At 44.1% G+C, this 23,652-nt stretch overlaps 1 protein-coding gene across 1 annotated transcript in view; it reads right to left on the reverse strand.

The window, feature by feature from the left end:
* The window catches only part of SNAP91 (synaptosome associated protein 91kDa), a gene marked incomplete at its 5' end in the record, with an annotated part of 85,293 nt that overhangs the window by 37,820 nt on the left and 23,821 nt on the right, over positions 1 to 23,652 (reverse strand). Inside the window, 5 exons of the mRNA XM_015415564.1 lie at positions 5,097 to 5,124; positions 8,420 to 8,490; positions 9,856 to 9,942; positions 20,072 to 20,113; positions 22,053 to 22,159. Coding sequence (XP_015271050.1) covers positions 5,097 to 5,124; positions 8,420 to 8,490; positions 9,856 to 9,942; positions 20,072 to 20,113; positions 22,053 to 22,159 — 335 coding nt within the window. The remainder of the gene's footprint in view (positions 1 to 5,096; positions 5,125 to 8,419; positions 8,491 to 9,855; positions 9,943 to 20,071; positions 20,114 to 22,052; positions 22,160 to 23,652) is intronic.

Here is a 23,652-nt window from a genome sequence, read left to right on the forward strand (position 1 = left end):
GGGAAAGAGAAACGAAGTCCACACTGATTCTTGTAGGAAAAACAGAGTGGCTTGGATCAGCAGATCATGACTTCTGCACCTCTCCCTCTCACTGAAGTCCCAAAAGCCCCCTCCCCAAGCAGCACTTCAGACTGCAATGGGAGCAGAGAGGTGAGGAAGTCATGCTCAGTGGTTGGAAATACTTCCACCCATGTAAACATTCAGCTGGATCCAAGCCAACACTTTTGCCAATTCCCCTCCAGGACTCAGTCCCACACATTTCACATGGTACAATGATCGTACCAAAATAGCACAGCATGAAAAGTCAGGCACAGACGAAAGACTTGGGACATTTGTTGCCATCTGAGTAAGCATTCAGACCACTGAATGTGGCTTTTGCCACTGGAATGTTAAGATAAGTAATACATTAAATCAAATCTTAATTATACCTGGGTAAATGTATATCCAGGTTTCAAAATAAGACTTCAGAGTTTAATAGTTCAGGAGTTCAGTGATGTAGCTAGACCAAAAAGACACAGCAAGGAACAGTTTGTCTGGCTTGCCCTGTACTTCTCTGCCCTCTCTTCTCCTTATTGCAGCTGACCAATAGGAAGTGAGATGCATTCACAATAAGGTTTCATCAGGGATTCTGCCTGGAAGTGGGAAAGCAGCTGAGTGGGATTTATGAATGAACTGTGGCATATGTCCATCTGGTAGAGTAATCAAGGTTTGTGCAACATACTGTGGTTTGGATCAACCAGTTTTTCCCCACAATATCTAAATGAAACAGATGGCAGCATGGTCAACAATCAGACTCAAGGAAGCTATAAAAACAAGAAGTCATCCTGTACAGTCTTGATTGAAAGGGGAAAAGAGAGGGGGGGGGAAACCTCTGCCAAAAATTGTCAATAAAGCAAATGCAAAAGAGAACGAGGAGCTGACTATAAATATATAAAGACAATAAAGTACATTTAACAAGCGGACACCCCTGAGAAACTCACAGGGGAAATTCTGACACACCACTTTCTCCACCCCTTCCTCCCACTGTCTCCTGCTCCCATCTTTTCTCTTCCGCACCCTCCTTCTTATCCCCTTACCCCAACACTGGTCCTAACTTAACCTTGCCCTCCCACTGCCCACTTTTTCTTCAGTCTGCCTTCCCTGTTGCCGCCTCTGCCCTGCCAGCAGGAGAAAAGAAGTCCACAGCTGGAGGAGTGGGTGCTGAGCAATGACTGTATTTGTGCTCAAAGGGAGCCTGCAACCAGCTACAGCCTTTGTCCCTACTTAAACTTCACTGGGGCTCAGTGCTCATTTACTCCATCATCTTCCTTTTGTCCCTCCTGGCAGGTGTCTTTCAACAATGCACTCCAACTGCTCCTTAGCACCTGCCTCCTCCCTACCACTGGCTACCTACCCATCATACGCTCCCAGCTCTGCCTGGTCACCTGTCCCTTTCCTGCTGCTCTGCCACTCCCCCCTCCACCAGTGACTCCCCAGCTTCCTTCCCCCTCTGGCAGTGAGGGAAGACAGCATTATGCGCTTCCTTCCCCACCTACATGCATTTGAACTTGGGTCTTCCAGATCCTAGTCTAAAGCTCTAACTACTAGACCACACTAGCTTTCTTGTGGTGGCTGCTGCTGAATAACCAGTCCTAGTTGAGTCATGCAAGCAGAATGGTGGTCATTTCCAGGACTGGCCCCAATTAGTCCTCCCTCAAAGGTCAAAACAGCCCTGAAAAGGGCCTTCTGCCTTGACTTTTACTGAGAGAAACCAAGGCTTGAAGCCTGGCAATACTGTTGTGGTTGTGTAGGAACCCTCACAATAGTCACTGCTGAAGACATTAATTTATTAAAGGTACAGGTGATCTTTTGATTATTTGGGGGGTTTAATCCCCCTTTTAAAAAAATTCAGATCTTTTCTGTAGTCCTGAGGCTGTTTCAGGTTTGTAAAAAAACCTGTCTCATATGCTCATGGCTATAATCTCTGGATTTATCCACAGATATGGCCATGTTAAAATTAAATATATTGATACAACAAAAGCAGGAAGGGAAAGGCAAACAAGGTTTGAGGATTTTTAGCTCAGGAAAAAAATGGATAAGAAACAGACAAAATAGTTTTCTAGTACTCATAATGGTAAAATAGGGGTCACCTAATAAAATTGTTGGAAAGTAGTTTTTAGTCAAAACAGAGTATTCTACAAAGCAAAGACAAGTTTTAAAAATTTGGTGCCACAAAATCTAGCAACAATCATTGACTCAGATGGTTTTAAATGCAAATCATACCCTCTGAGAATCTGACTATCAGTGACTATTAGCCATGACAGATAAATGGAATGCGTTTGCTGCAGCAAAGTGTGGTTGGGGTGTGTGTGTATGTGTGTGTGTGAAGAAACTGGCCTTGTCCTAGCCATTTCTTAGCCTTTTTAAAACATTGGTTCAGGTTTTGGGGTGTAGTAATTTACAGAAGGTCCTGTGTGGGAAACTAATGTCATGATGACTTACAGTTCAGAGAGAAAGACAAGGGATGAGATGGACACAGGTTCAAATGAGATTAGGGAAGCTTCAAGGCCAGAGACCAGGAGGGAATTTTACACTTGTATTCTCTGGGCAGAGGTGAGTGCTTCCTTGACTTTGAGCATTCTTAGCAACATACCTGGATTGGTCAACCAGGATCAGGCCAGCTGCGGACAGTCTAGCAAAAAGGAAGTTCATTCATTCCAGTTTGTACCTTTGGGCCATCCTTTCAACTAGGCTGGGCCTTCCATGGCTGGAATACCTGCCTCATGGATTTTGGACTTTGAAACTTTACCTGGACTCTGTGTTTCAGTCTGGTCAGATAACATCTAGGTCAAAGGACCAACAAGTCTATATAATTATCTTCAGTTAGTTATTTATATTTTATTATTTTCTTCCTTGTTTTGTACTGTACTTATATTTGTACATTTTTTGCATATTTCTTTTAATAAACTTTATTAATTATACTTCGGTGGTGTTATTTGGGTTTGGGGGCCTCAGTCTAAACCCAGTACCTTGGCTTATTTTGGCTGCAGCTACCAAAGTAACTGTTTTTGGATCTCACTTTGAACATGACCTACCTTGCAGGGCTGGCTTCTTGATTAATACCTGGCAGGGCTACAGACCTGGTCCCTTGGCCTCTCAGCTCAAGGGTTAGCCAGACGGGCTCGTGGTGGCTCATTACCCTAGGCAGTGAGGATTCACTTCCCAGTCGTGTATGTTTTGTTTTGGCCTGACCTGTCACTAATCCCTTGACGGGGGGCTGTTGTCCTTGTGACATTTATGTACTTGCTAGAAGCATCCATCTAGTCAATACAGGGAATACAATGTTCCTAGATGAACTCTTGGTCAGACCTAGATGGACTCTAGGATTCAGCAGCATTCCCATATTCTTAGAGGCAAGCCTATGCTTGCCCAAAATTTGGCAGTTGACTCAGACTTTCAAGTAAACCTGATTATCTCTTTAATCCTATGTTGTACATACTTGGTTACACATTTAGAGTCTCGGTTGTTTCGTGTTTCAAGCAGAAGGCTCCTGAATCTATATTTTAACTTAACAGCCCTATTTACTGCAAAAGCTGATGTGTCAAATTTGCTTTAATGTGTGACAATTTTTTTCCTGGGGGTAGGAATAGGAGAGGGGCTTGGCTCAGTGGCAGAGCACCTGCTTTGCCATGCAGAAGGTCTCAAACTCTGTTCCTGGCATACTAATTAAAAGGATCAGGCACTAGGTGAAGTAAAGATCTCTGCTGCCAGTCAGAGTAAACATTACTGACCTTGATAAGCAAGTGGCCACTTGGTATAAGGCAGCTTCATGCTGAGGGACATGCATGCTGGGTTTTCAGAATTTTTTTGTTTGTTTTATACTAGCCTGAAAAATCATTGGGAGAGTACACTTGCATTCACATTTTTATTCCATATCTTTTCTCTGAACCCCAAATAACTTACTTTGCATAGCTACATCGACTGTATGCACAAATAATTGCATGCAAAATGAAGTCAGCTGTGCATACATCACTTATGTAGATCTACACACAGAGGTCATTTCGGGGGGGAATCGCGGGGGAACGCAGTTTCCCCGGGTGAGGTATGGGGGGCGGGGCACATGACGAAGCCCCGCCCCCTGCTTCCGGCCGCCCCGCTTCCGGCCCTCATTCAGCCAGGAGGAGGCAGGAGAAGAGGGAGGGTAAGTTGCTTTCTCCCTGCCTCTCCCCACCCCTGCCTGCCTGGGGTCAGGGACGGCCTCCGCGGAGCTTCCTTGCACTCCCGCCGGCCGGGACCGTTGGGGGCGGAGTGTGTGGCCTTATGACACACTTCCGGTGATGTCAGGGGGGGTGGCATATGCTAATGAGTTCCCCTAGCTCTTTTTCTACGAAATGACCCCTGTCTACACATATGCCATAAAAGACGTTTCAGTGAATTTACTTGTACCCATTTTCTCCAGTCTCCTTGTGCTAAATCTATTATGTTTGTAATTCCAGATATGTGTATCAACTACAACTAAAACCCAGAGAACTGCTCCACTGCATACCCAAATCTATGCAAAAGAGTCAAGAAATTCAAGATAACCAATTTCCTCCTTTTAACGATTTTTTATCGTGAGCCATGCAGTAATTTTCTGACTGCTCTCACATATGGCAATATCACCACCTACAAAGTCTTGACCAAACCCACATATGTATTTTGTCAGCACAGGATTAGATGTGCTATCAGCACATACAGGGGTCTGATCAACACTGCAGTACTCTGACGAAGTTGAGAAATTAACTTCCTTGCAAGTTCTCTCCATGGATGTATAAACTGACTCCTAGTCTTGTTTTAATAAATGCACATACCCATTTATTTGGAACGTTTACTATGCTCCATAAATAACAGAACACCATATTGTGCAAACTCGACTCTCATGTGATTGTAACAAATTTATAGGTTACCATTAGATGAATTTAGTTGTTAACAGCCATACAAATATGAAAAGACATGTTTGTACAGAAGTTATTGATTTACAGCAGATGGTGCAATCCTGTTTGAATGCCCTTCTATATAATGTAACCCCTGCACTTAGAAAACAAGCACAACTAAGAAAAGCAATATTAAATGTTTACCTTGCCCAAAGGTGAAGGAGCACCGGAGCTAGAAGAATTAACATACAAGGATTGTCAAATGAAATAATTTTGGAAATACTTTAAGCAGGCTTGAGCACAAGGTTGCACGTTTGTCTACGCCCAGCCCCAAAAGCTTGGAAAAGAATTGACTTTTAGGTTTGTAAAACTTGAGCAAGGAGTAGGTAACCATAAGTGTTGACAAATCCATGCAATGCACAAGAAATACCCCTAGCAGCTGAGCACATGCATTGTATCCTAGGTCAGTATGCAGTCAATACAATCTCAGGAAGCAAGCCTGTGGACTGAGAACTTTGAAAGTTTCTGCCAGTCAGAGTAGACTGCATTGTACTCAACAGAACATCGATTTGCCTCGGTATAAGGTAGCTTCTTATATTCCAGTAATATCTAATAAATAAAAAAGACGAAGTGCCATGGCCACATGTTCTTATGTGCCTTACTATTTTACTTACTTACTTAATTAATTAATTTATATCCCGCCCTCCCCGCCAAAGCAGGCTCAGGGCGGCTTACATAGTATTATAACAAGATAAAGCAATTAATAAAATTGCAATAAAATAGGTCTAAAAACAATACATAAAGTGCTAGTGCAATATAACGATGGTGGGCATCTGACAGTCAGCTGGTGACATGATCTGGGTCGTATCGGTGGACTACTACTACACGGTGGTGTTAAAATTAACATGGGGAAAAGTTATTTTTTGGGGGGGGGGGAAATTAATTAACCAGAGCTGTATAAAGTAGCTCAGTCAGACAAAAAGTGGTAAATCGAATTTGCATTATTGAAACCTCAACACAACAGCCTTCACATTATCAGCTTATAAAGATGACTTAAAACTTAATGAGAGCTGTTACTCTTTGTTGCCCCGACCTGGCTGACCCATGCTAGCCTGATCTTGTTAGATTTCAGACGCTAAGCAGAGTTGGCCTTGGTCAGTATTTAGATGGAAGACTACCAAGGAAACACAGGGTGGCCACACAGAGGCAGGCAGCAGCCAACCACCTTTGAACCTCTCTTGCAAGAAAACCTGACTGAGCCCACCATAAGTCGGGTGTAACTGGACCACACTTTCCATCACCACCAATGCTCCTTCTAAGCTGTGGAGTCTTGTGAGCAAAAATTCTACTCTGTGAGTTACCGGCATTCAAGTTGTGAGTGAGCAATTGGCTACTGCATCAATTAGCTTGTTCTGGAGCCATCCTTCCTGAGCTGAGACAAAAATGCGTGAGCCAGAGGCTAAAAAACTGTGAGCTAGCTCACACTAACTCAGCTTAGAGGGAACACTGATCACCACCACTGTTTGCTAGAGGGAGAGACTTTCTGAACATATTTCCTTTTTCCATTCCCAACTACACCACATTAGAACCAAAACATCTTTATAAAGTTAACAACTATACCCCTAATTCAAATTCAACCCAAACCAAATCTTCTCCACATAAAACAGGCCCAAACCAGTCAATAAGAGCTTTGACTGAAAGCCTGTCTTTGTTTCATGAAGATTCCAGGCATATCTGGTCAATATGGTCATACACTGCTCTCTTGAAAGGAAGGTGAAGGACTGGACGCTGTCCTCTGCCTCAGCCTACAGACTACGTGGCAACAGAGTCAGACAGCTAGACAAGGCAAACCCTAAGCTTCCTTCCTGTGTTTACTCTTCTGCCACTGTCCCTCTGATATGCAGACTGTATTCTCAGGGAAAACTTCCTTCCTTCCATTCACTCCCTTCCACAACTCCCTGCATGCACCAAAAAGGAGGACACACTGTACTCATCTTGGCACCATGACACAGATGGCCTCTCACTATCTGTGTCCATCCTTAGTTAGCTCAGAAATACTATCCTATCTCTAAACTTTCCTATCTAAATTGTAGTTCTAGAATAAAGTGACTAGTATTAGTCTTAAACTAGGAAAGTGGCTCTGTGTAGCTTTGTAAGCTGGGTGACCTGGTACAAAGATGCTCCTGCATGTGTAGCTTTGTTTAAAGCCATCTGCTAACTAATGGGTACTGGACTAACTATACCAATTGACCCAACAACATTATCTTATTAATATTTTACACTGTCTCCTGGTGCTCCCCAATCTCTACTCAAACAGCTGGAAAAAACAGTCCTTCATTTCTTTCATAGCCTATCAGTGTAAACACATCATTTATAAATTTTTTAGAATACTAATACTTTGAAAAAAGGGACATTCATTTTTATACTTTAAAATGTTTATGAATTAAATATCCTTGTGAAACATTTGTGTATACAGCATAGGGTTGGAATGAAGAACCAGGAACATAGCTCCATTTACAGAAGGATCTTTCCTGCCTTTCTGAATCTTCTCTAGCCTTGGGAGCAACATGGGATGCAGCACAGATAACTGCAGCTCCAGTGAAAAATCCATGGAAGTTGCAGAAGTATCACCTTCTGTTTCCACAAGGGCACCTTAAAATGCGAGCCACTGTTCCAAAACTGTACACATGAACTGACATTCATTGAGCTAAAACCAATGTAGGTCTATCCTTTCGCTATGGTTTCTAATATATACACATGCACAAACACAAGAGATTATCTGCTTACCCCTCACTTTGTTGCGAGACAGCCATATACAGAAAGAAAACAGAGGCACAAAAAAAGTTGCGTTAATGACAGTTGGCTCTTAATTTATTCCTCAAGGCAGCAGAGAAAATAGCCCAAGTATTTCTCTAGTCACCTTTTATGAAAACACTAAAAGACATGATGGTACAAATGGAGTTTTCTTATCAACTGAACATAGCAACTCAATGCTATTTTGGCTACGTCCCAATGCCAAAGAATTAGAATAATTCCTATGAATTACAAAGGAACAGCAACCTAGCGCCATGATAGATGCACATACCATGTACTGTGGAAGGCAAAGCTGCAACATACTGCTTCAGGACTCTTTCCTTTTAAGGCCAAGGGAGGCAGGGAGGGAAGAAGGGAGAACAGGACAGTGTGTGCGCACACACTCTATGTAGTCTGTGGCATTGCTTCTGCTACTAGAGACAGCAACATTTAGGGGCTGCTCAGCCAGTTAACCATTTTAAAGGGCTGGTTACTGTGGATCACATCACAGTTATGACTGTGAGTACAGCAGGTATTTGAGGGACAGGAGGAAAGAAAGTATAATTGGGCAGGACTCTGGATATTCTCTTAACTCCTTTTAAGGCTGTAAACATTTTTCACTCTTGGGAGGAATATAGAGGAAAAGATCAGGTGATAATTTTTGCTGCAGCACTGATAAGTTGGTTCTTGTGGTATGGCAAACTGTAACACTATTTAGAGTATTTTTTGCATACCTGTTCCCAGGTTTCTTTCCTTCCAAGCTGTTTAGATGCTGTTCAAGTGTCTCCATAAGACTACTAGGAGCCTAAGGAAGACAAACCATATATTTCACATTGTAAAAGGGGTGTACTACACAGAAGTCCTATTAAACCCAAGATGAATCCTGTCTTCTGTCTGAACTATTCAGAACCAGTTATGAGCATGCTCATGCCATAATCTTAATTCTGCAATAATTGCAAGATATACACATCACCTTCATGTTGGGAAAAGAGAAAAAGAAGAACCACTGTTGGAAGTATATTTAGTTTATCAGTAACATGTGTGTCTGTGTGTGCATGCGAGCACATGTATATTTATTTTAGAAATTAATAGCACAGGGACTCACCGGTCAAAGCTGACAACCAAACTACAACTAACACAGTTGTTTCTGTGCATACCTTGCACTTTTGCATTCAATCTAATTATCTTAGTCATCATTTTCTCTTCTATGTAAGTAGAATTGCAATATCAGGGCAGAATTTATGTTCTCAAGAGACACTAAACTCCTGTATTTGTTCTCTCTTAGCTGTAAGGTCTAACACAATGCCACAATGTGATCTGATCACACCATGCATTTCCTCACCCCCCTCCAAATGCTTGGATCCTCCAATAAATCTCCACTAAACAGAAGCCATTTCATTCAATCAAAACAACTTTCTTGTCCCCTCCCTCCATGGCAGCCCACAATTTCCGTGAAATGCTGCTTCTAGGGAGCAGGTGACTCTCAAGAAAAGCTTGAGGGGTGAATTGTGGGTCTGTAATAAGGAACAAATAGGCAAAAATTGCCTCTCCCCATCCTGTTAGAGTAAATTTACCATGGGATACAAGCCAATTATGTGGGAGGAAGGCATAGACATACATGGAGTCTGAGGAGAAAGGCAAGATATAATTAATGTTTTAAATAAATACAAACAGTGATATTACACCATGTGCTTGGTTAAAATGTTACAAGGATAACAAAGAAGTGAGAGAATTCAGACAGTATCACATCATTGCCAGATCTACTTTCAGTGTTTAAAACACTACAGGTCTCATTACTACCTGCAGCAGTATGAGGTGCCTACAAATTTCCCCTCTGCCCCCCACATCAGCAATCAGACCATAAGAATATTTTACATTCAAAATTGTGTTTTCAAATTGTGATTAGTTGGATACAAAATATTGCTGCTTACATTCTAAACCCAATTGATCCCCTTCATGTTCTATACCCAGTAAAATGTCTGAAATGTGCGCCTGCCATTGCTATAATGAGGGAAAGTAAATTGAGTTAGAACAGTTAACAGTGTCCTTAAGCTACTCCAAGATAAAAATAGTGCCTAGATAAGGAGATTCCCAGAAAGCCAGAGGAGTGATCAGAGGAAAACCTTCAGAGTCACAGAAAGAGATAAAAGCTATATTTTACCAAGATTACCGGTTCATCAATTGTACAGTCTTTAAAAGGAGACTTTTCATTATCATCACTGTTTTTCAGTTCACTCAGAATTCTGGACAGCAATACCTAAGTTTTTCATACATAAAACAGTGTGATTAAAACACTGTGATTTAAGAACACAATTATAACATCAATGTGCAGAGCTTGCAACTAGGACAACCTCTATAGTGAGCACAGAACCCTAACTCCTACAGGTTCCTTCCATTACCCTCACCTCCCAGCTCTGCCCCAGCTCACTAGTGTTCAATAGTTCATTAGACCAGATTCCATAAGGAATTATCTTAGTTTAACAGCAATGCCCCAAAGTATAGGCTAGATCTGCAGGCTTAACGTGATGATTTTAAGTCACCTCAAGCAGAACTCTGGAGAGGCAGCACATTAATTTCATTAATAAATCACAGACATTTAGGTTGCATCTGCTTCTAAACTGTAACATGTGAAGCAGCAATGTGAAAAAGGGAGAAAGAAAGCCAGATCCTTGCATTTTATAGATAGCAGCATGTCCAATTTGAAACATGGTCTGCATATGGAACAATGCTGAAACCCTATGCAACTTTTCTTGGATGTTTTCTTACCAGCTTCAATGACACGTCCTTCTTAAAATAAAAAAGCCGAAAGGAAGCTCAGTTGTGGATGTGTCTGATGGTGAAAGGAAAGTCCGATGTTGCAAAGAACAATACTGCATAGGAACCTGGAATGTAAGATCTATGAATCAAGGTAAGCTTGACGTGGTCAAAAATGAGATGGCAAGACTGAACATCGATATCTTAGGAATCAGTGAACTAAAGTGGACAGGAATGGGCGGATTTAACTCAGAAGACCATTATATCTACTACTGTGGCCAGGAATCTCGTAGAAAAAATGGTGTGGCCTTTATAGTCAACAAGAGAGTGCAAAAGGCAGTACTGGGATACAATCTCAAAAATGACAGAATGATTTCTGTCCGATTCCAAGGCAAACCATTCAACATCACAGTAATCCAAGTCTATGCCCCAACCACTGATGCAGAAGAGGCTGAAGTGGACCGGTTCTATGAAGACCTACAACACCTCCTAGAACTAACACCAAAAAATGATGTCCTCATCATCATAGGGGACTGGAATGCTAAAGTAGGAAGTCAAAAGGTAACCGGAATAACAGACAAGTTTGGCCTTGGAAAGCAAAATGAAGCAGGGCAAAGGTTAACAGAGTTTTGTCAAGAGAACACACTGGTCATAGCGAACACCCTTTTCCAACAACCTAAGAGGCGACTCTACACATGGACATCACCAGATGGGCAACACCGAAATCAGATTGACTATATAATTTGCAGTCAAAGATGGAGAAGCTCTATCCAGTCAGTAAAAACAAGACCTGGAGCTGACTGTGGTTCAGATCATGAGCTACTCATTGCAAAATTCAGACTTAAACTGAAGAAAATTGGGAAAACCACGAGGCCATTCAGGTTTGACCTAGATCGCATCCCTGATGAATATACAGTAGAGGTGAAGAATAGATTCAAGGGTCTGGATTTGATAGATAGAGTGCCTGAAGAACTATGGACAGAGGTTCGTGACATCGTACAGGAGGCAGCAATCACCACCATACCAAAGAAAAAGAAATGCAAGAAAGCAAAATGGCTTTCTGATGAGGCTTTACAAATAGCAGAGGAAAGAAGGAAAGCGAAAGGCAAAGGCGAAAAGGAAAGATTTACCCAACTGAACGCAGATTTCCAGAGAACAGCAAGGAGAGATAAGGAGGCCTTCCTGAATGAACAGTGCAAAGTAATAGAAGAAAACAATAGAATGGGAAGGACTAGAGATCTCTTCAAGAAAATTGGAGAAATCAAGGGAGCGTTCCATGCAAAGCTGGCCATGATAAAGGACAAAAACGGTAGGGACCTAACAGAAGCAGAAGAGATTAGGAAAAGATGGCAAGAATACACAGAAGAACTATACAAGAAAGACCTCAATGTCCTTGACAAACACGACGGTATAATCACTGACCTTGAGCCAGACATCCTGGAATGTGAAGTTAAATGGGCCTTAGAAAGCATTACTAACAACAAAGCTAGTGGAGGTGATGGTATTCCAGCTGAGCTATTCAAAGTCTTAGAAGATGATGCTGTTAAAGTTCTGCACTCCATTTGCCAGCAAATTTGGAAAACGCAACAGTGGCCACAGGATTGGAAAAGATCAGTATACATTCCAATCCCAAAGAAGGGCAATGCCAAGGAATGTTCAAACTATCGCACAATTGCACTCATATCACACGCTAGCAAGGTCATGCTCAAGATCCTACAAGCTAGGCTTCAACAGTACGTGGATAGAGAACTACCAGAAGTACAAGCTGGGTTTCGAAGAGGTAGAGGAACGAGAGATCATATTGCCAACATTCGCTGGATTATGGAGAAAGCAAGAGAGTACCAGAAAAATATCTACTTCTGCTTCATTGACTATGCTAAAGCCTTTGACTGTGTGGATCACAACAAACTATGGCAGGTCCTTAAAGAGATGGGAGTACCAGACCACCTCACATGTCTCTTGAGAAACCTGTATAAGGGCCAAGAAGCGACAGTTAGAACCGGATACGGAACAACTGATTGGTTCAGCATAGGAAAAGGAGTACGACAAGGATGTATACTGTCACCTTGCTTATTTAATATATATGCAGAGTACATCATGCGAAATGCTGGCCTGGATGAATCACAAGCGGGAATTAAGATTGCTGGGGAAAAGATCAACAACCTCAGATATGCAGATGATACCACTCTAATGGCTGAAAGTGAAAAGGATCTAAAGAGCCTCTTGCTCAGAGTAAAAGAGGAGAGCGCAAAAGTGGGCTTGAAGCTCAACATCAAAAAAACTAAGATCATGGCATCCGGCCCCATCACTCCTTGGCAAATAGAAGGGGAAGCTGTGGAAGTAGTGACAGACTTCACGTTCCTGGGATCCCAGATCACCGCAGACTGTGACTGCAGCCATGAAATTAAAAGACGCCTGCTCCTTGGGAGGAAAGCGATGGCGAACCTAAACAGCATGATAAAAAGTAGAGACATCACCCTGCCAACAAAAGTCCGCATGGTCAAAGCAATGGTATTCCCAGTAGTCATGTATGGCTGTGAGAGTTGGACTATAAGGAAGGCCGAGCGCCGAAGAATAGATTCTTTTGAACTATGGTGCTGGAGAAGACTCTTGAGAGTCCCTTGGACTGCAAGAAGATCAAATCAGTCAATCCTAAAAGAAATCAACCCTGACTGTTCCCTGGAAGGCCAGATATGAAACTGAAGCTCAAATACTTTGGCCACCAAATGAGAAGGGAGCACTCACTGGAGAAGACCCTGATACTGGGAAAGATTGAAGGTCAAAGAAGACGGGGACGACAAAGGATGAGATGGTTAGACAGTGTCATATATGCAACGAACAGGAAGTTGAGCAAACTTCAGAGAACGGCAGAAGACAGGAAGGCCTGGTGTGATCTGGTCCATGGGGTCGCGAAGAGTCGGACTCGACTGTGCGACTGAAGAACAACAACAAGATCAAGCTGTTAGACCCAGTCTGTCCATTTCGGAGGATTTTAAGTGGGTTTGAAAGGCCTCTAAGTCCTCTGAGAGAACTGCTATCAGTCACAGATTGTACTAGGCTAGATGGATCAATATAAAAGAGTAATATATTTCCATATTTTTGTTCCACTATCCATAATTTTTGTTATACTAACCAAGTTCAGTTTCCTTTTGTTTTGCTCAGCCCTGTAAGTACTTTGAGAAAAGCACAGTGATAGCCAATGCTTCAATTTCCCCCCTCAGTGTTCAAGCAACTTTTCACTGGTGGCATCCTGCTCTAATAGCAGGTCCAAACATAGTGTATACAGGCCTGAAGTCTGTATGGATCATTAGCAGGTACAAGCCTCAAAAGGATCTCAACTTTGCAAGAATTTCTTAGACAGACATGAAAAGATTGGAGAGGGTGTCTTGAGAAGGGTGTGGTTTATGCACATCTTCCCGAAGGGAATTCTTAACAAATGTTCTGAACAGGATTCATTCCTATAGAACAGCATTAAGTTATTTTGACAATGATCCATTAAAGACTCCTCTGTATATTGCTGACTTTTTCTTATTTCAGTCATTCCAATATAAAAGCTCAAAGAAATGTGATTTTTTTTAACCTTTAAAGTTAAAAATTACACACATGAAGCTTCCCCTCAAAGCATTAATTAACAATTCAGGGACCAGCCTTACAGTGGCTTGTTTTCTTTCTCCAAGGTCGGGGGCAAAGTGTGGCGCTGGGGAATCAACTGTCCCGGAGGCACCCGCTGGAATGTGGAGTGCCACAAGGGGTTGTGTTGTCCCCGATGCTTCTTAATATCTATATGCGCCCTCTTGCCCAGATTGCCCAGAGGTATGGCTTGGGTTGTCATCCGTATGCGGATGACACCCAGCTTTATCTGTTGTTGGACGGTCGGTCCGACTCCGAACCAGAAGTTCTAGACCAGACGTTACAAGCCGTGGCTGATTGGCTTAGGCTGAGCTGGATGAAATTGAATCCAATGAAGACAGAGGTCCTGTGCCTGAGCCGCAGCGGTCTGGGGGTAGGGATCCCGCTCCTGAGTTTCGATGGGGCACCGTTGGTGCCAGGTTAGGAGTTTGGGGGTGCTCCTGGATGCCTCCTTAACAATGGAGGCCTAGGCTGATAAGGCAGTTGGCTCCCTTCCTCGAACACGGCGACTTGGCAACAGTGACCCATGAATTGTTAACCTCGAGACTGGATTACTGTAATGCCCTCTACATGGGGCTGCCCTTGTCACAAATCCGGAAGCTGCAGCTGGTGCAAAACGCCGCGGGCCAGGCTGGTGATGGGACTCTCAATTCGGAAGCACATCCAGCCTGTGCTAAAGGCGTTACACTGGCTGCCTATAGCATACCAGATTCACTTCAAGGTGCTGGTTTTTGCCTTTAAAGCCCTTTATGGCCAGGGTCCGACATACCTGAGGGACTGCCTTTCTCATATATGCCCAGGAGAGCACTGTGTTCAGGGACCCAGAACCGACTGGTCCTCCTGAGTGTTAAGGAGGCCAGGTTGGCAACAACTAGGGCCAGGGCCTTTTCGGTGGTGGCTCCACTCTGGTGGAACGAGCTCCCAAAGGAGATCAGGGCCCTGCGGGACCTTTTACAGTTCCACAGGGCCTGTAAAATGGAGCTCTTCCGCCAGGCCTTTGGCGCCACCACCACCAGTACAACTACAACCATCAGTAACAACCGATAACCAGGGTGGAAGCCCTGAGCCACAGATCCTGGTGACTATTGCCTGGCCCAGCCCCCCCCCCCAATCACAGCGGACCAATAGAACTAAAGTAAACACTGGAATCGCTAGCACTTTAATATTGTCTGATTACCGTTTACACTATTCATTAACTAATATATTGTATTATATATTAAGAATTGTATGAATGTTTTTATGTATTATATTTTATGTATTATGGTAACTTTTATCTGGTTGTGAGTCTCCCTGAGCCAGCCTAGGCTGGAATGGGCGGGATAAAAATCAATAACATAAATAACTAATAATAATAATAAATATTTCTCAGTGAAAATCAGTGCACGTTTCCGCATATCACATAGAAATTCACCATGCAATTTTTATTTATTTAAAACATTTATTAGCTGCCTTTTGACCTTGCGGCATTCAAGGTGGCTTACAATATAAATAAAACAGTTAGAAAACACATAAAAGATGACAGTTTAAAATCACAATTACGACTGCCAATACTCAAAAACTAAATTAGTCAAATGCAGTCCTCAAAACTGTCTTCAGCTGCCTCCTGAAGATCGAAAGTAAGGGGATACCACCAAAAAGGCCCTCTCTTGTGTGCCCCCAGATGAGCTTCTTTGATTAGTGCGACAGAAAGGAGGACCTCTCCCCGTGATCTTAATTTCCATGCAGAAACATATGGGAGAAGACAGACCTAGAGATCCCCTGTCTCAAGCTATAAGTGGCCCCAGGCTGCAGTCTAGTCACAGCATCCTGCACTATCTGCAGCTTCTGAACACTCTTCAAGGGTAGCCCCAAGTAAAATGCACTGCAATAATCCAGTCTAGATGTGACTAAGGCATGGATCCCTGTGGCTAGATCTGGCTGACCCAGGAATGGATGCAGATGATGCACCAGCCAAAGGTGGACTAAACCACTCTGAGCCACCTCAGCCACCTGGTTTTCTAAGGTGACCACTGTGTAAAGCCACACTTCCAAGCTACGAAATTGGCTCTTAAGTGGAAGTATAACCACATCCAGGACAACAGAGATCTCAAGTCCTCAGTCTGCCCGTCTACTAATCCAGAGAACCTCTGTCAGGATTAAGTTTCAGCTTGTCACCGTCATCCAGCCCATTACCAACAGGTGGAATCAGGTGGAAAAGAAAGGTGGATCTGGGTATCTTCCACATATTAGTTACACGGCAGCCCATACCTCCTGGTGACCTCTCCCAGTGGCGTCATCATATAGGTACTAAATAGCATGTGGGATACTAGTGAACCCAGGGGAACCCCACAAGCCAATGGCCATGGGGCACAGCAGAAATCCCCCAATACTATAAGTTCATTGGGCTTATGATGTAAAAGTCCCTGAACCACACGCAACAGCTCAGCTGGACAATTACATGCAGATAAAAAGGTGGTGGAGAAATATTGCTTTTCCACCATCACCACCACCACAGAATGGACTCTAGTATGGACTCTATGCCACGTCCAATCAGTCTCGCTCTGAGTTTTCCACCAGCAGTGCTCTAGCCAACGTTCGTTCTGTTTTATCACCACCAGTTCCTCAGTGAACCAGGAAGACTGTTTTGCTCTGCCTGGGAGGAAAGGGTGCTTAGGGGCAATGGCATCAACAGCCTGGGCCATTTCCATATTCCAGTCAGAGCCTTGACAAAATCATCAGCATCCGAGGTTGGAAAGTCACCAAGCACTGACAGGAACCCATCAGCATCTATCAGGTGCCTGGGGTGGACCATCTTAATAGTTCCATCACCCCTGTGGAAGAAAGAGGAAGTGATAAATCTGAACTCTATCAGGTAAATGATCTGTTCATGACAAGAGAGTAAGCTATAACCCCCCACTTCCATATCACCTTCCCCAGCAGTATAATAGATCAAATCCAGTGTGTGCACTGCTAAACGTGTGTGGCCAGTAATTACTTGGGACAGGCCCATGGAGGCTACAAAATTCTGAACCATTCATGACAGCTTGGCCTCAGGATGAATATTAAAAAGACACCCAAGTTCACCAATTCTGGGGTCTCCACCAGCACGCTCGAGACCAAATCAGGGAGACTGACGGCTGGGCAGTGGGGTGGATGGTACACCAACAGAATCCCTATGCTGTCCCGATCATCCATCTCCAAGAGCACACACAAATGGTAGACTACTAGATCAAGTACCTTGATAGACAGACTGAATCACGACAGACCACCATGATCTGCCTCCCTGGCCTCCTGGCCTAGCCTGCTGCTGTACAGAGAAGCCTGGAGGACAGAGCTGGGTCAGATTTATACCCCCAGCCTCATCCAGCAACAGTTCTGTAATATATGCCAGGTTAGCCTGCTCATCCAGGATTAAATCCTAAACAGTAGTAGGGTTTTTTCCCCCCATTTACAGACTTGACATTCAGCAGCAGACTCTTAAGGCCAAGGGAACCACCAGGTCTCCATTGGTTGTGAGGCATACTTGAAGGAGGAGTGGCTAGCCAGTGGCCAGGCCTCCTTCTCCTAGAACGGCAACTCTGTATCCCACCACTAAATCTCTCTCTGCCCAGGGCCAGGAAAATGACGGCCCCTTCCTCATAAGCAGCAGCTATCCCTTCAATAAGGAGGCAGTTGAAGACTAGGATTCCCACCCCCCAACCATCTCACAAGCCCTTTAGCACTCCTACTATCTTGGTTCTATAAACAAGGAAACAGGCCCTTGCTCTTGTGTCGTCTCTCAGTGTGGCTTCCTCCAATGTAGTGTTGCCCCTTTGGTGTTTTTCCCCTGCCAGTGGTGGCCCCATCCCTGCAAAAGCCCAGGCTTTATCCCAGGAGCCGAGGGAAAGATGATGCAAGCATGCCTTCTGTGCATGATACTCAGGGGCCTGCTCTGGAAAAGAGGTACAGACTTTAAGCAGGAATCCCACTGGTGAGGTTCTAGGCAGTAACAGCAGGCAGCTGGAAGATCTAGCTTAGCCTTCCCATTCCAGGCAGCCAGATTCTGCACTCCCTTTCTTGGCTGGGGTGTGGAGCAATCCTGAGCAAGCCACTATGTCGGCCTATTTCAGAGATAATCAGGCACAGCAACCCATTGCTGCTGCACTGCAGCTGTCTGCTGGTGTGGCAATACCATGGACCCCCATCTGAGCACCACCAGCACAACCCTCTGCACGGGAAGGGGAATGGGCAGGTGCAGGGGCACAGCACAAGCGAGTTGGCTCCTGAAATCGCTCTGGCCCTGGAACACTCCCCAGAACTACTGCAAAGTCATACCATCAAATACTGCAGCCCAAAAGAGTCCATGCAACAGAAACAGCAAATTCCCTTGCACAATCCCACCCACAAGCCACAGTACAAGATGCTGGCTATGGCTGCAGCCAATCCTATCCCTCGCTGGCAACCATCAGCCCCCCCCCCATCACAGCCCCCCACGACATCAATGTGAGAGAGGACACCTCAGAACTCAGAAGACAGGGCAGGCAGTGAAGAAGTCTGTCTCTGAGGTTTCCAGCTTGTATGCTCAGAGCACACAGTATTTCACTTGGTGGTGGGAAATGCCCAGAGAGCACTTAGCAGCGTGGATAGGGGCACTTAGCAGTTACAACTGGGGGGGGGGCAGATCTCCTTGCTGTGTCATGTCTCATGACGTGTCTCATTTCAGAACCCATACAGGTACTCCACACCCCTGCAGGCGCACACCAAAGAAGCAACCACACACTGAAAGGTGAGCAGGTGTGGGGATCTAGCGGAATTAATGAACATCATGTTCCTGTGCAGACTCATTGAACTGCAAGAGTCTTAATGATTAAACTGAAGCCTAGGGATGCCACAATTATTATTTTTAATGCTGACGTATGTTTTATCCCTAAATTAATTTCTTGAAACTAGGTTTCCCAGACCCCCCAGTGGACACGGGGGTTCCTGGCTGACAGGTCCCACCGCCCAGCCGCCAATCAGCTGGCCAGCGGGGGGAACCTACCCGAGAACGAGGGAGGCTCTGCTGACATGCAGTGATGTGCTTATGTCACTGCACACATAACCAGGAAGTAACATCATGACTTCTGGGACATTGGAGTAACACTCTGTTATTTGGGCAAAAACTCTGGTGAATTTGGCTTCTACCGTAGTTTTTGCCCAAATACTAGAGCACTGCCCCAATGTCTCAGAAGAGATGGCATCACTTCCAGGTCACATGGGCAGTGATGTGGGCATGTTGCTGCATGTCAGCAGAGCCTCCCTCCTGCTCCTGGTAAGTCCCCCCCATCCCCCCGCTGGTTGCCAGGAGGGACCCTATGTGAAACTAATTCTAAAATAAAATTATTACCTAATACAGAGAGAACTATATGCTTCCTATGAAGTGCTTCATATATAGTCTTAAGTATATATGCTTGCTTTCTTCCTTACAGCAATACAAAGTAAGCCATTTCATTATCCCCATTTTACAGAGCTGAGAGCCAGTAGCTTGCCTAAGGTCACCCAATGACTTCAGATGGGTGACTTTCAGCTCATGCTCTTGACAGCTGTGCTTCATCAGCTCTCAGACAGACAGTCAATTCCCCCCTACTTAACCACAGTTTGGTCATATTATGGCAGCCTTAAACTTGTCTCATGCCTGAAGACTCAAGACATCCAGCAGAAGTGAACTTATGGACTAGGTCAAAGTATGAATTCAGTACTTAAGAATTTCCTCTTCTACATTCACTACTCACACCCCCAACTTGTGGGATCTATCTGCACCTCTAGAAAGGAGAAGGAATGGGAAGTCTTTTCACTGTCTATATTAAATGTAGCCTGAAAAAAAATTTTTTTTTCTTCTAGGAACAAAAATAATGGGTTGACTGTAGTCAAAATGGTTGCTATTTTCAGGATGCACATCTTGGCTTTAAGACACTGTACAGACTAATGCCATTAGGTTGGATGCTAAATAAACCACAGATATTTTTGTAGTATTACTGATCAGGCAAAACAATTCAAGGACTTACTTGTGTAAGATCAGGAATGTCTCCTTTGTCAATCCCAACTTGCTGTAGATTAAAAAAAGAGAATTTCAGAAAGGGGCCCTCATATGTTTTAAGTCCTGCAAATGGAGTCATTATGTTTACTTAAGAAAATTACATTGGATTTTGCTGAAATTTTCAGCAATGTGCTTTACAGCAGGTTTACTGTAGTTTTGCAGCACTTTGAGATTATTGCAGCTGTCAGCCTAGAAGTAGAGCACTCCTTTCAGAATCAAAGATTCAGGAGAGGAGTAAACAAGGCCAAAGTGACAAGGTGAGATAATGTAACCTATCTTATTTGATTACACCAGTCTATATTCCAGGCAGTTTGTAGCTAATCACAGAAGTATTACAAACTGTCTCCCCTGCACCCTTAAAACTACACTGCATCTGAAGCAGGTCCCATCTTCTCCCCAACGGGAGGTTTTGGGGGGCATTCTGGGAGGGGGCGGGGCTGTCCCTGATGCAATGACATCATGCAAAGTGATGTCATCGCTTCCCTTTAAATGGATGGGGGGAAAGCAGGTGCCCCACATGCCTACCCTGCAAACTGTGAATTTGCGGTTTGTGGGGCAGGAGCCAGCAGCCCCACTTGGAAAGAGCGGGTACCACGTTCACCTGCCCTGCAAGCCATGAATTTGCCCCAAAAATCGGGGGATCCCCTGCCTGCTCCTGGGGACTGGCATCCCTAATCTGAAGTCTTTAGTCCCAACATAAGGAAAAATTGTTCCAACTACATTGGTATGTAGTATTTTCTTGCACAGTGACACTGCATATCTTTATGAGCAACATTTCCTCTCATAGCATATTTTCCAGCACTGAACATACCATTCTAAGTGTTATTTGGACACATACCCTTTACCCCACTCAACTGCACTATGTGACAGAATACAAGTTTGATAACTTTCCTCCTCCCTCTGTTGACAAAAATGAATGTTTGGACTAAGAAATCATATTTATTTAAACATGGGATTGATGGATCCAAAGAAGACTTCTGTCAGTGGAAGAGTACTTTCACTACCCGACAGTCTTATCTGGATTGAACTTGACCCTCATCCATCCAATTATATCCCTCAAGCATTTGTTCAAGACCCTTCACAGACCCCCTCCACAACTGGCTGTCATCCACATGTTGGTGACACCTCATCCAAATCTCAAGACAACTGCTTCAGGCAGTTTTATGTAGGTGTTGAATATCATGGGGGACAAAACTGAACCCCTGCAAGTACACAGCATGGATGTCATGAGAGCAAAGAGCAACCCTGCAGTACAATCTTCTGAAAGCAGCGAGCCTTATAAGGTGCAGGACCACTGATGTATGGTGCCTCCCAACTCAGCCAGCTTCTCCAGAAGGACATCATGGTTGTCTGTACTTAGAGGTCCAAGAGAACATGCAGGGATATACTCCCTGCCCCAGCCACTTGGATTCTAATGGGTCTAGGTAACGCATTTCTTCCAAGACCACCTGATGTTCCATGGCTACTACTCACTTACACATTGCCCAGAATATCTACATATCATCTCTAGCCCTCTACACAAGAGTTCTCCAAGATTCACTGTGGCTCAGTGGCAGAGCATTTGCTTGGTATGCAGAAGGTCCCAGGTTCAATCCCTGGCACCTTCAGTTAAAAGATCCAGGCAGTAGGTGATGTGAGACCCTGGAGCAGCCTGAGACCCTGGAGAGCTGCTGCCAGTCTGAGTAGACAATACTGATGTTAATGGACCAAGGGTCTGATTCAGTGTAAAACAAATTCATGTGTTCATGCATGAAGAAAGGGACCAGTGCAAGTGTACCTGCCCTGCCCCTCTGGCCAGGTGATCACTGGCTTGTGAGCGCAGCATGTATGCACATACATTCGCTCTCCATGATCAGGAACGTTTGGAAAGAACTGTGGTGCGATTCTGTTACGTGTACACAATAATCATTTATGTTTCTTAGGTTACTTATCACGGAAATTTTATTTACCTCTGCAACTTTTAGGAATTCTGATACTCTTGTCATTCTCGTCAGAAACCGTTTGTAGATTTCAAGAGCATCTTTACACTGGCCCTTCTTCATTTCAAAAAATTTCTCTGAGAAAAAAATATATACAAAGTTATACATCAACATCTATTAGCATTGTTTATAGCACTTAATTTCACATAACAAAATGTAGCCTAATCTTTACAGAATTATTTTGCGAATTCTGGCCTACAAGTCTTTAAAGAGCATATTGACTGAAGGACCAGAATGCACACTATGTCCTTTGGGATGAGGGATATTACTCATAGAGTTCTGAAACTATGAATCAGAGAACAAATATTAAAGGTTACTTAAAGTTGTTATACCCCTTGCATTGGAATAATTAGGGATGTTAGCCTTTTAAAAGGTAAACAAGGGATTCTAATCCACACTGGAGGGCATCAGTAAATATGACAGAAGACAATTTGGTATACACAATATCAGAGGCCAATATTTACAACACTTCGGGCCTGTCCCAGTCCTATGAACAGAGAGAGCACAATACCAGCCTGGAACTCACCCCCATTATTACAGTGTACTTTTAATTAACTACTTTTAACTAATTAGCACTTTTAATTAACTAGCATAAAAACAACCCGAGCATTAAAGCTGATTTTGCTGAAAGTTTACCCTGACCTAATCAGCTGCAATATTTATTTATTTATTTATTCAATTTATAGGCCACCCTCCCCACGAGCAGGCTCAGGGCAGCTAACACAAGGGCACACGTGCCAATATAAAAACATAGTAAAAACAGACTAAAACAATATTTCTAATAAACAAATAAAGTGCTTCAAGCTGGTCATGATCTTCAGTTTAAAGATGGTGGGGTTGGTATCCAGAATTAGGTCTTAAACTCAGTGGCACCCACACGTCGTAGTACCGCAGTGTGATCGATCTCAGGGCCACTCCTGCACCCCGTTGTTCCAAGCTCGTTGGTGGTGGTAGTGGCGGCTCCTACTCAAAAGCCTGGCAGAAGAGCTCCGTCTTGCAGGCCCTGCGGAACTGCATAAGGTCCGGCAGGGCCCTGATCTCCTCCGGCAGTTCATTCCACCAGATAGAAGCCACCAACTAAAAGGTTTTTGCCCTAGTAAGTGCAAGCCTGGCCTCTTTAGGGTCTGGAATCACCAGCAGATGTTGCGTCCCTGACCGTAGTGCCCTTGGGGGAATATATGGGGAGAGGCGGTCCCTCATGTATGTCGGACCCTGGCTGTATAGGGCTTTAAAGGTAATGACCAGCACTTTGAAGCAAATCTGGTACGCTATTGGCAGCCAGTGCAGCGCTTTCAGCACAGGTCGGATGTGCTCCCTCCTGGGGAGGCACATCAGGAGCCTGGCTGCAGCATTCTGCACTAGCTGCAGCTTCCGGATTTGCGACAAAGACAGCCCCACATAGAGAGCGTTACAGCAGTCTAACCTTGAGGTGACCGTTGCGTGGATCACTGTAGCCAGGTCATTGCGGTCAAGGAAAGGGACCAACTGCCGAGCCAGCCTGAGATGGTAAAAGGCCGACTTGGCAGTGGCTGCCACCTGGGACTCCATAGTTAGAGAGGAGTCCAGGAGC

Source organism: Gekko japonicus, unplaced genomic scaffold (genome assembly GCF_001447785.1).
Source record: "Gekko japonicus isolate JY-2015 unplaced genomic scaffold, Gekko_japonicus_V1.1 scaffold2023, whole genome shotgun sequence".
Classification (NCBI taxonomy): domain Eukaryota; kingdom Metazoa; phylum Chordata; class Lepidosauria; order Squamata; family Gekkonidae; genus Gekko; species Gekko japonicus.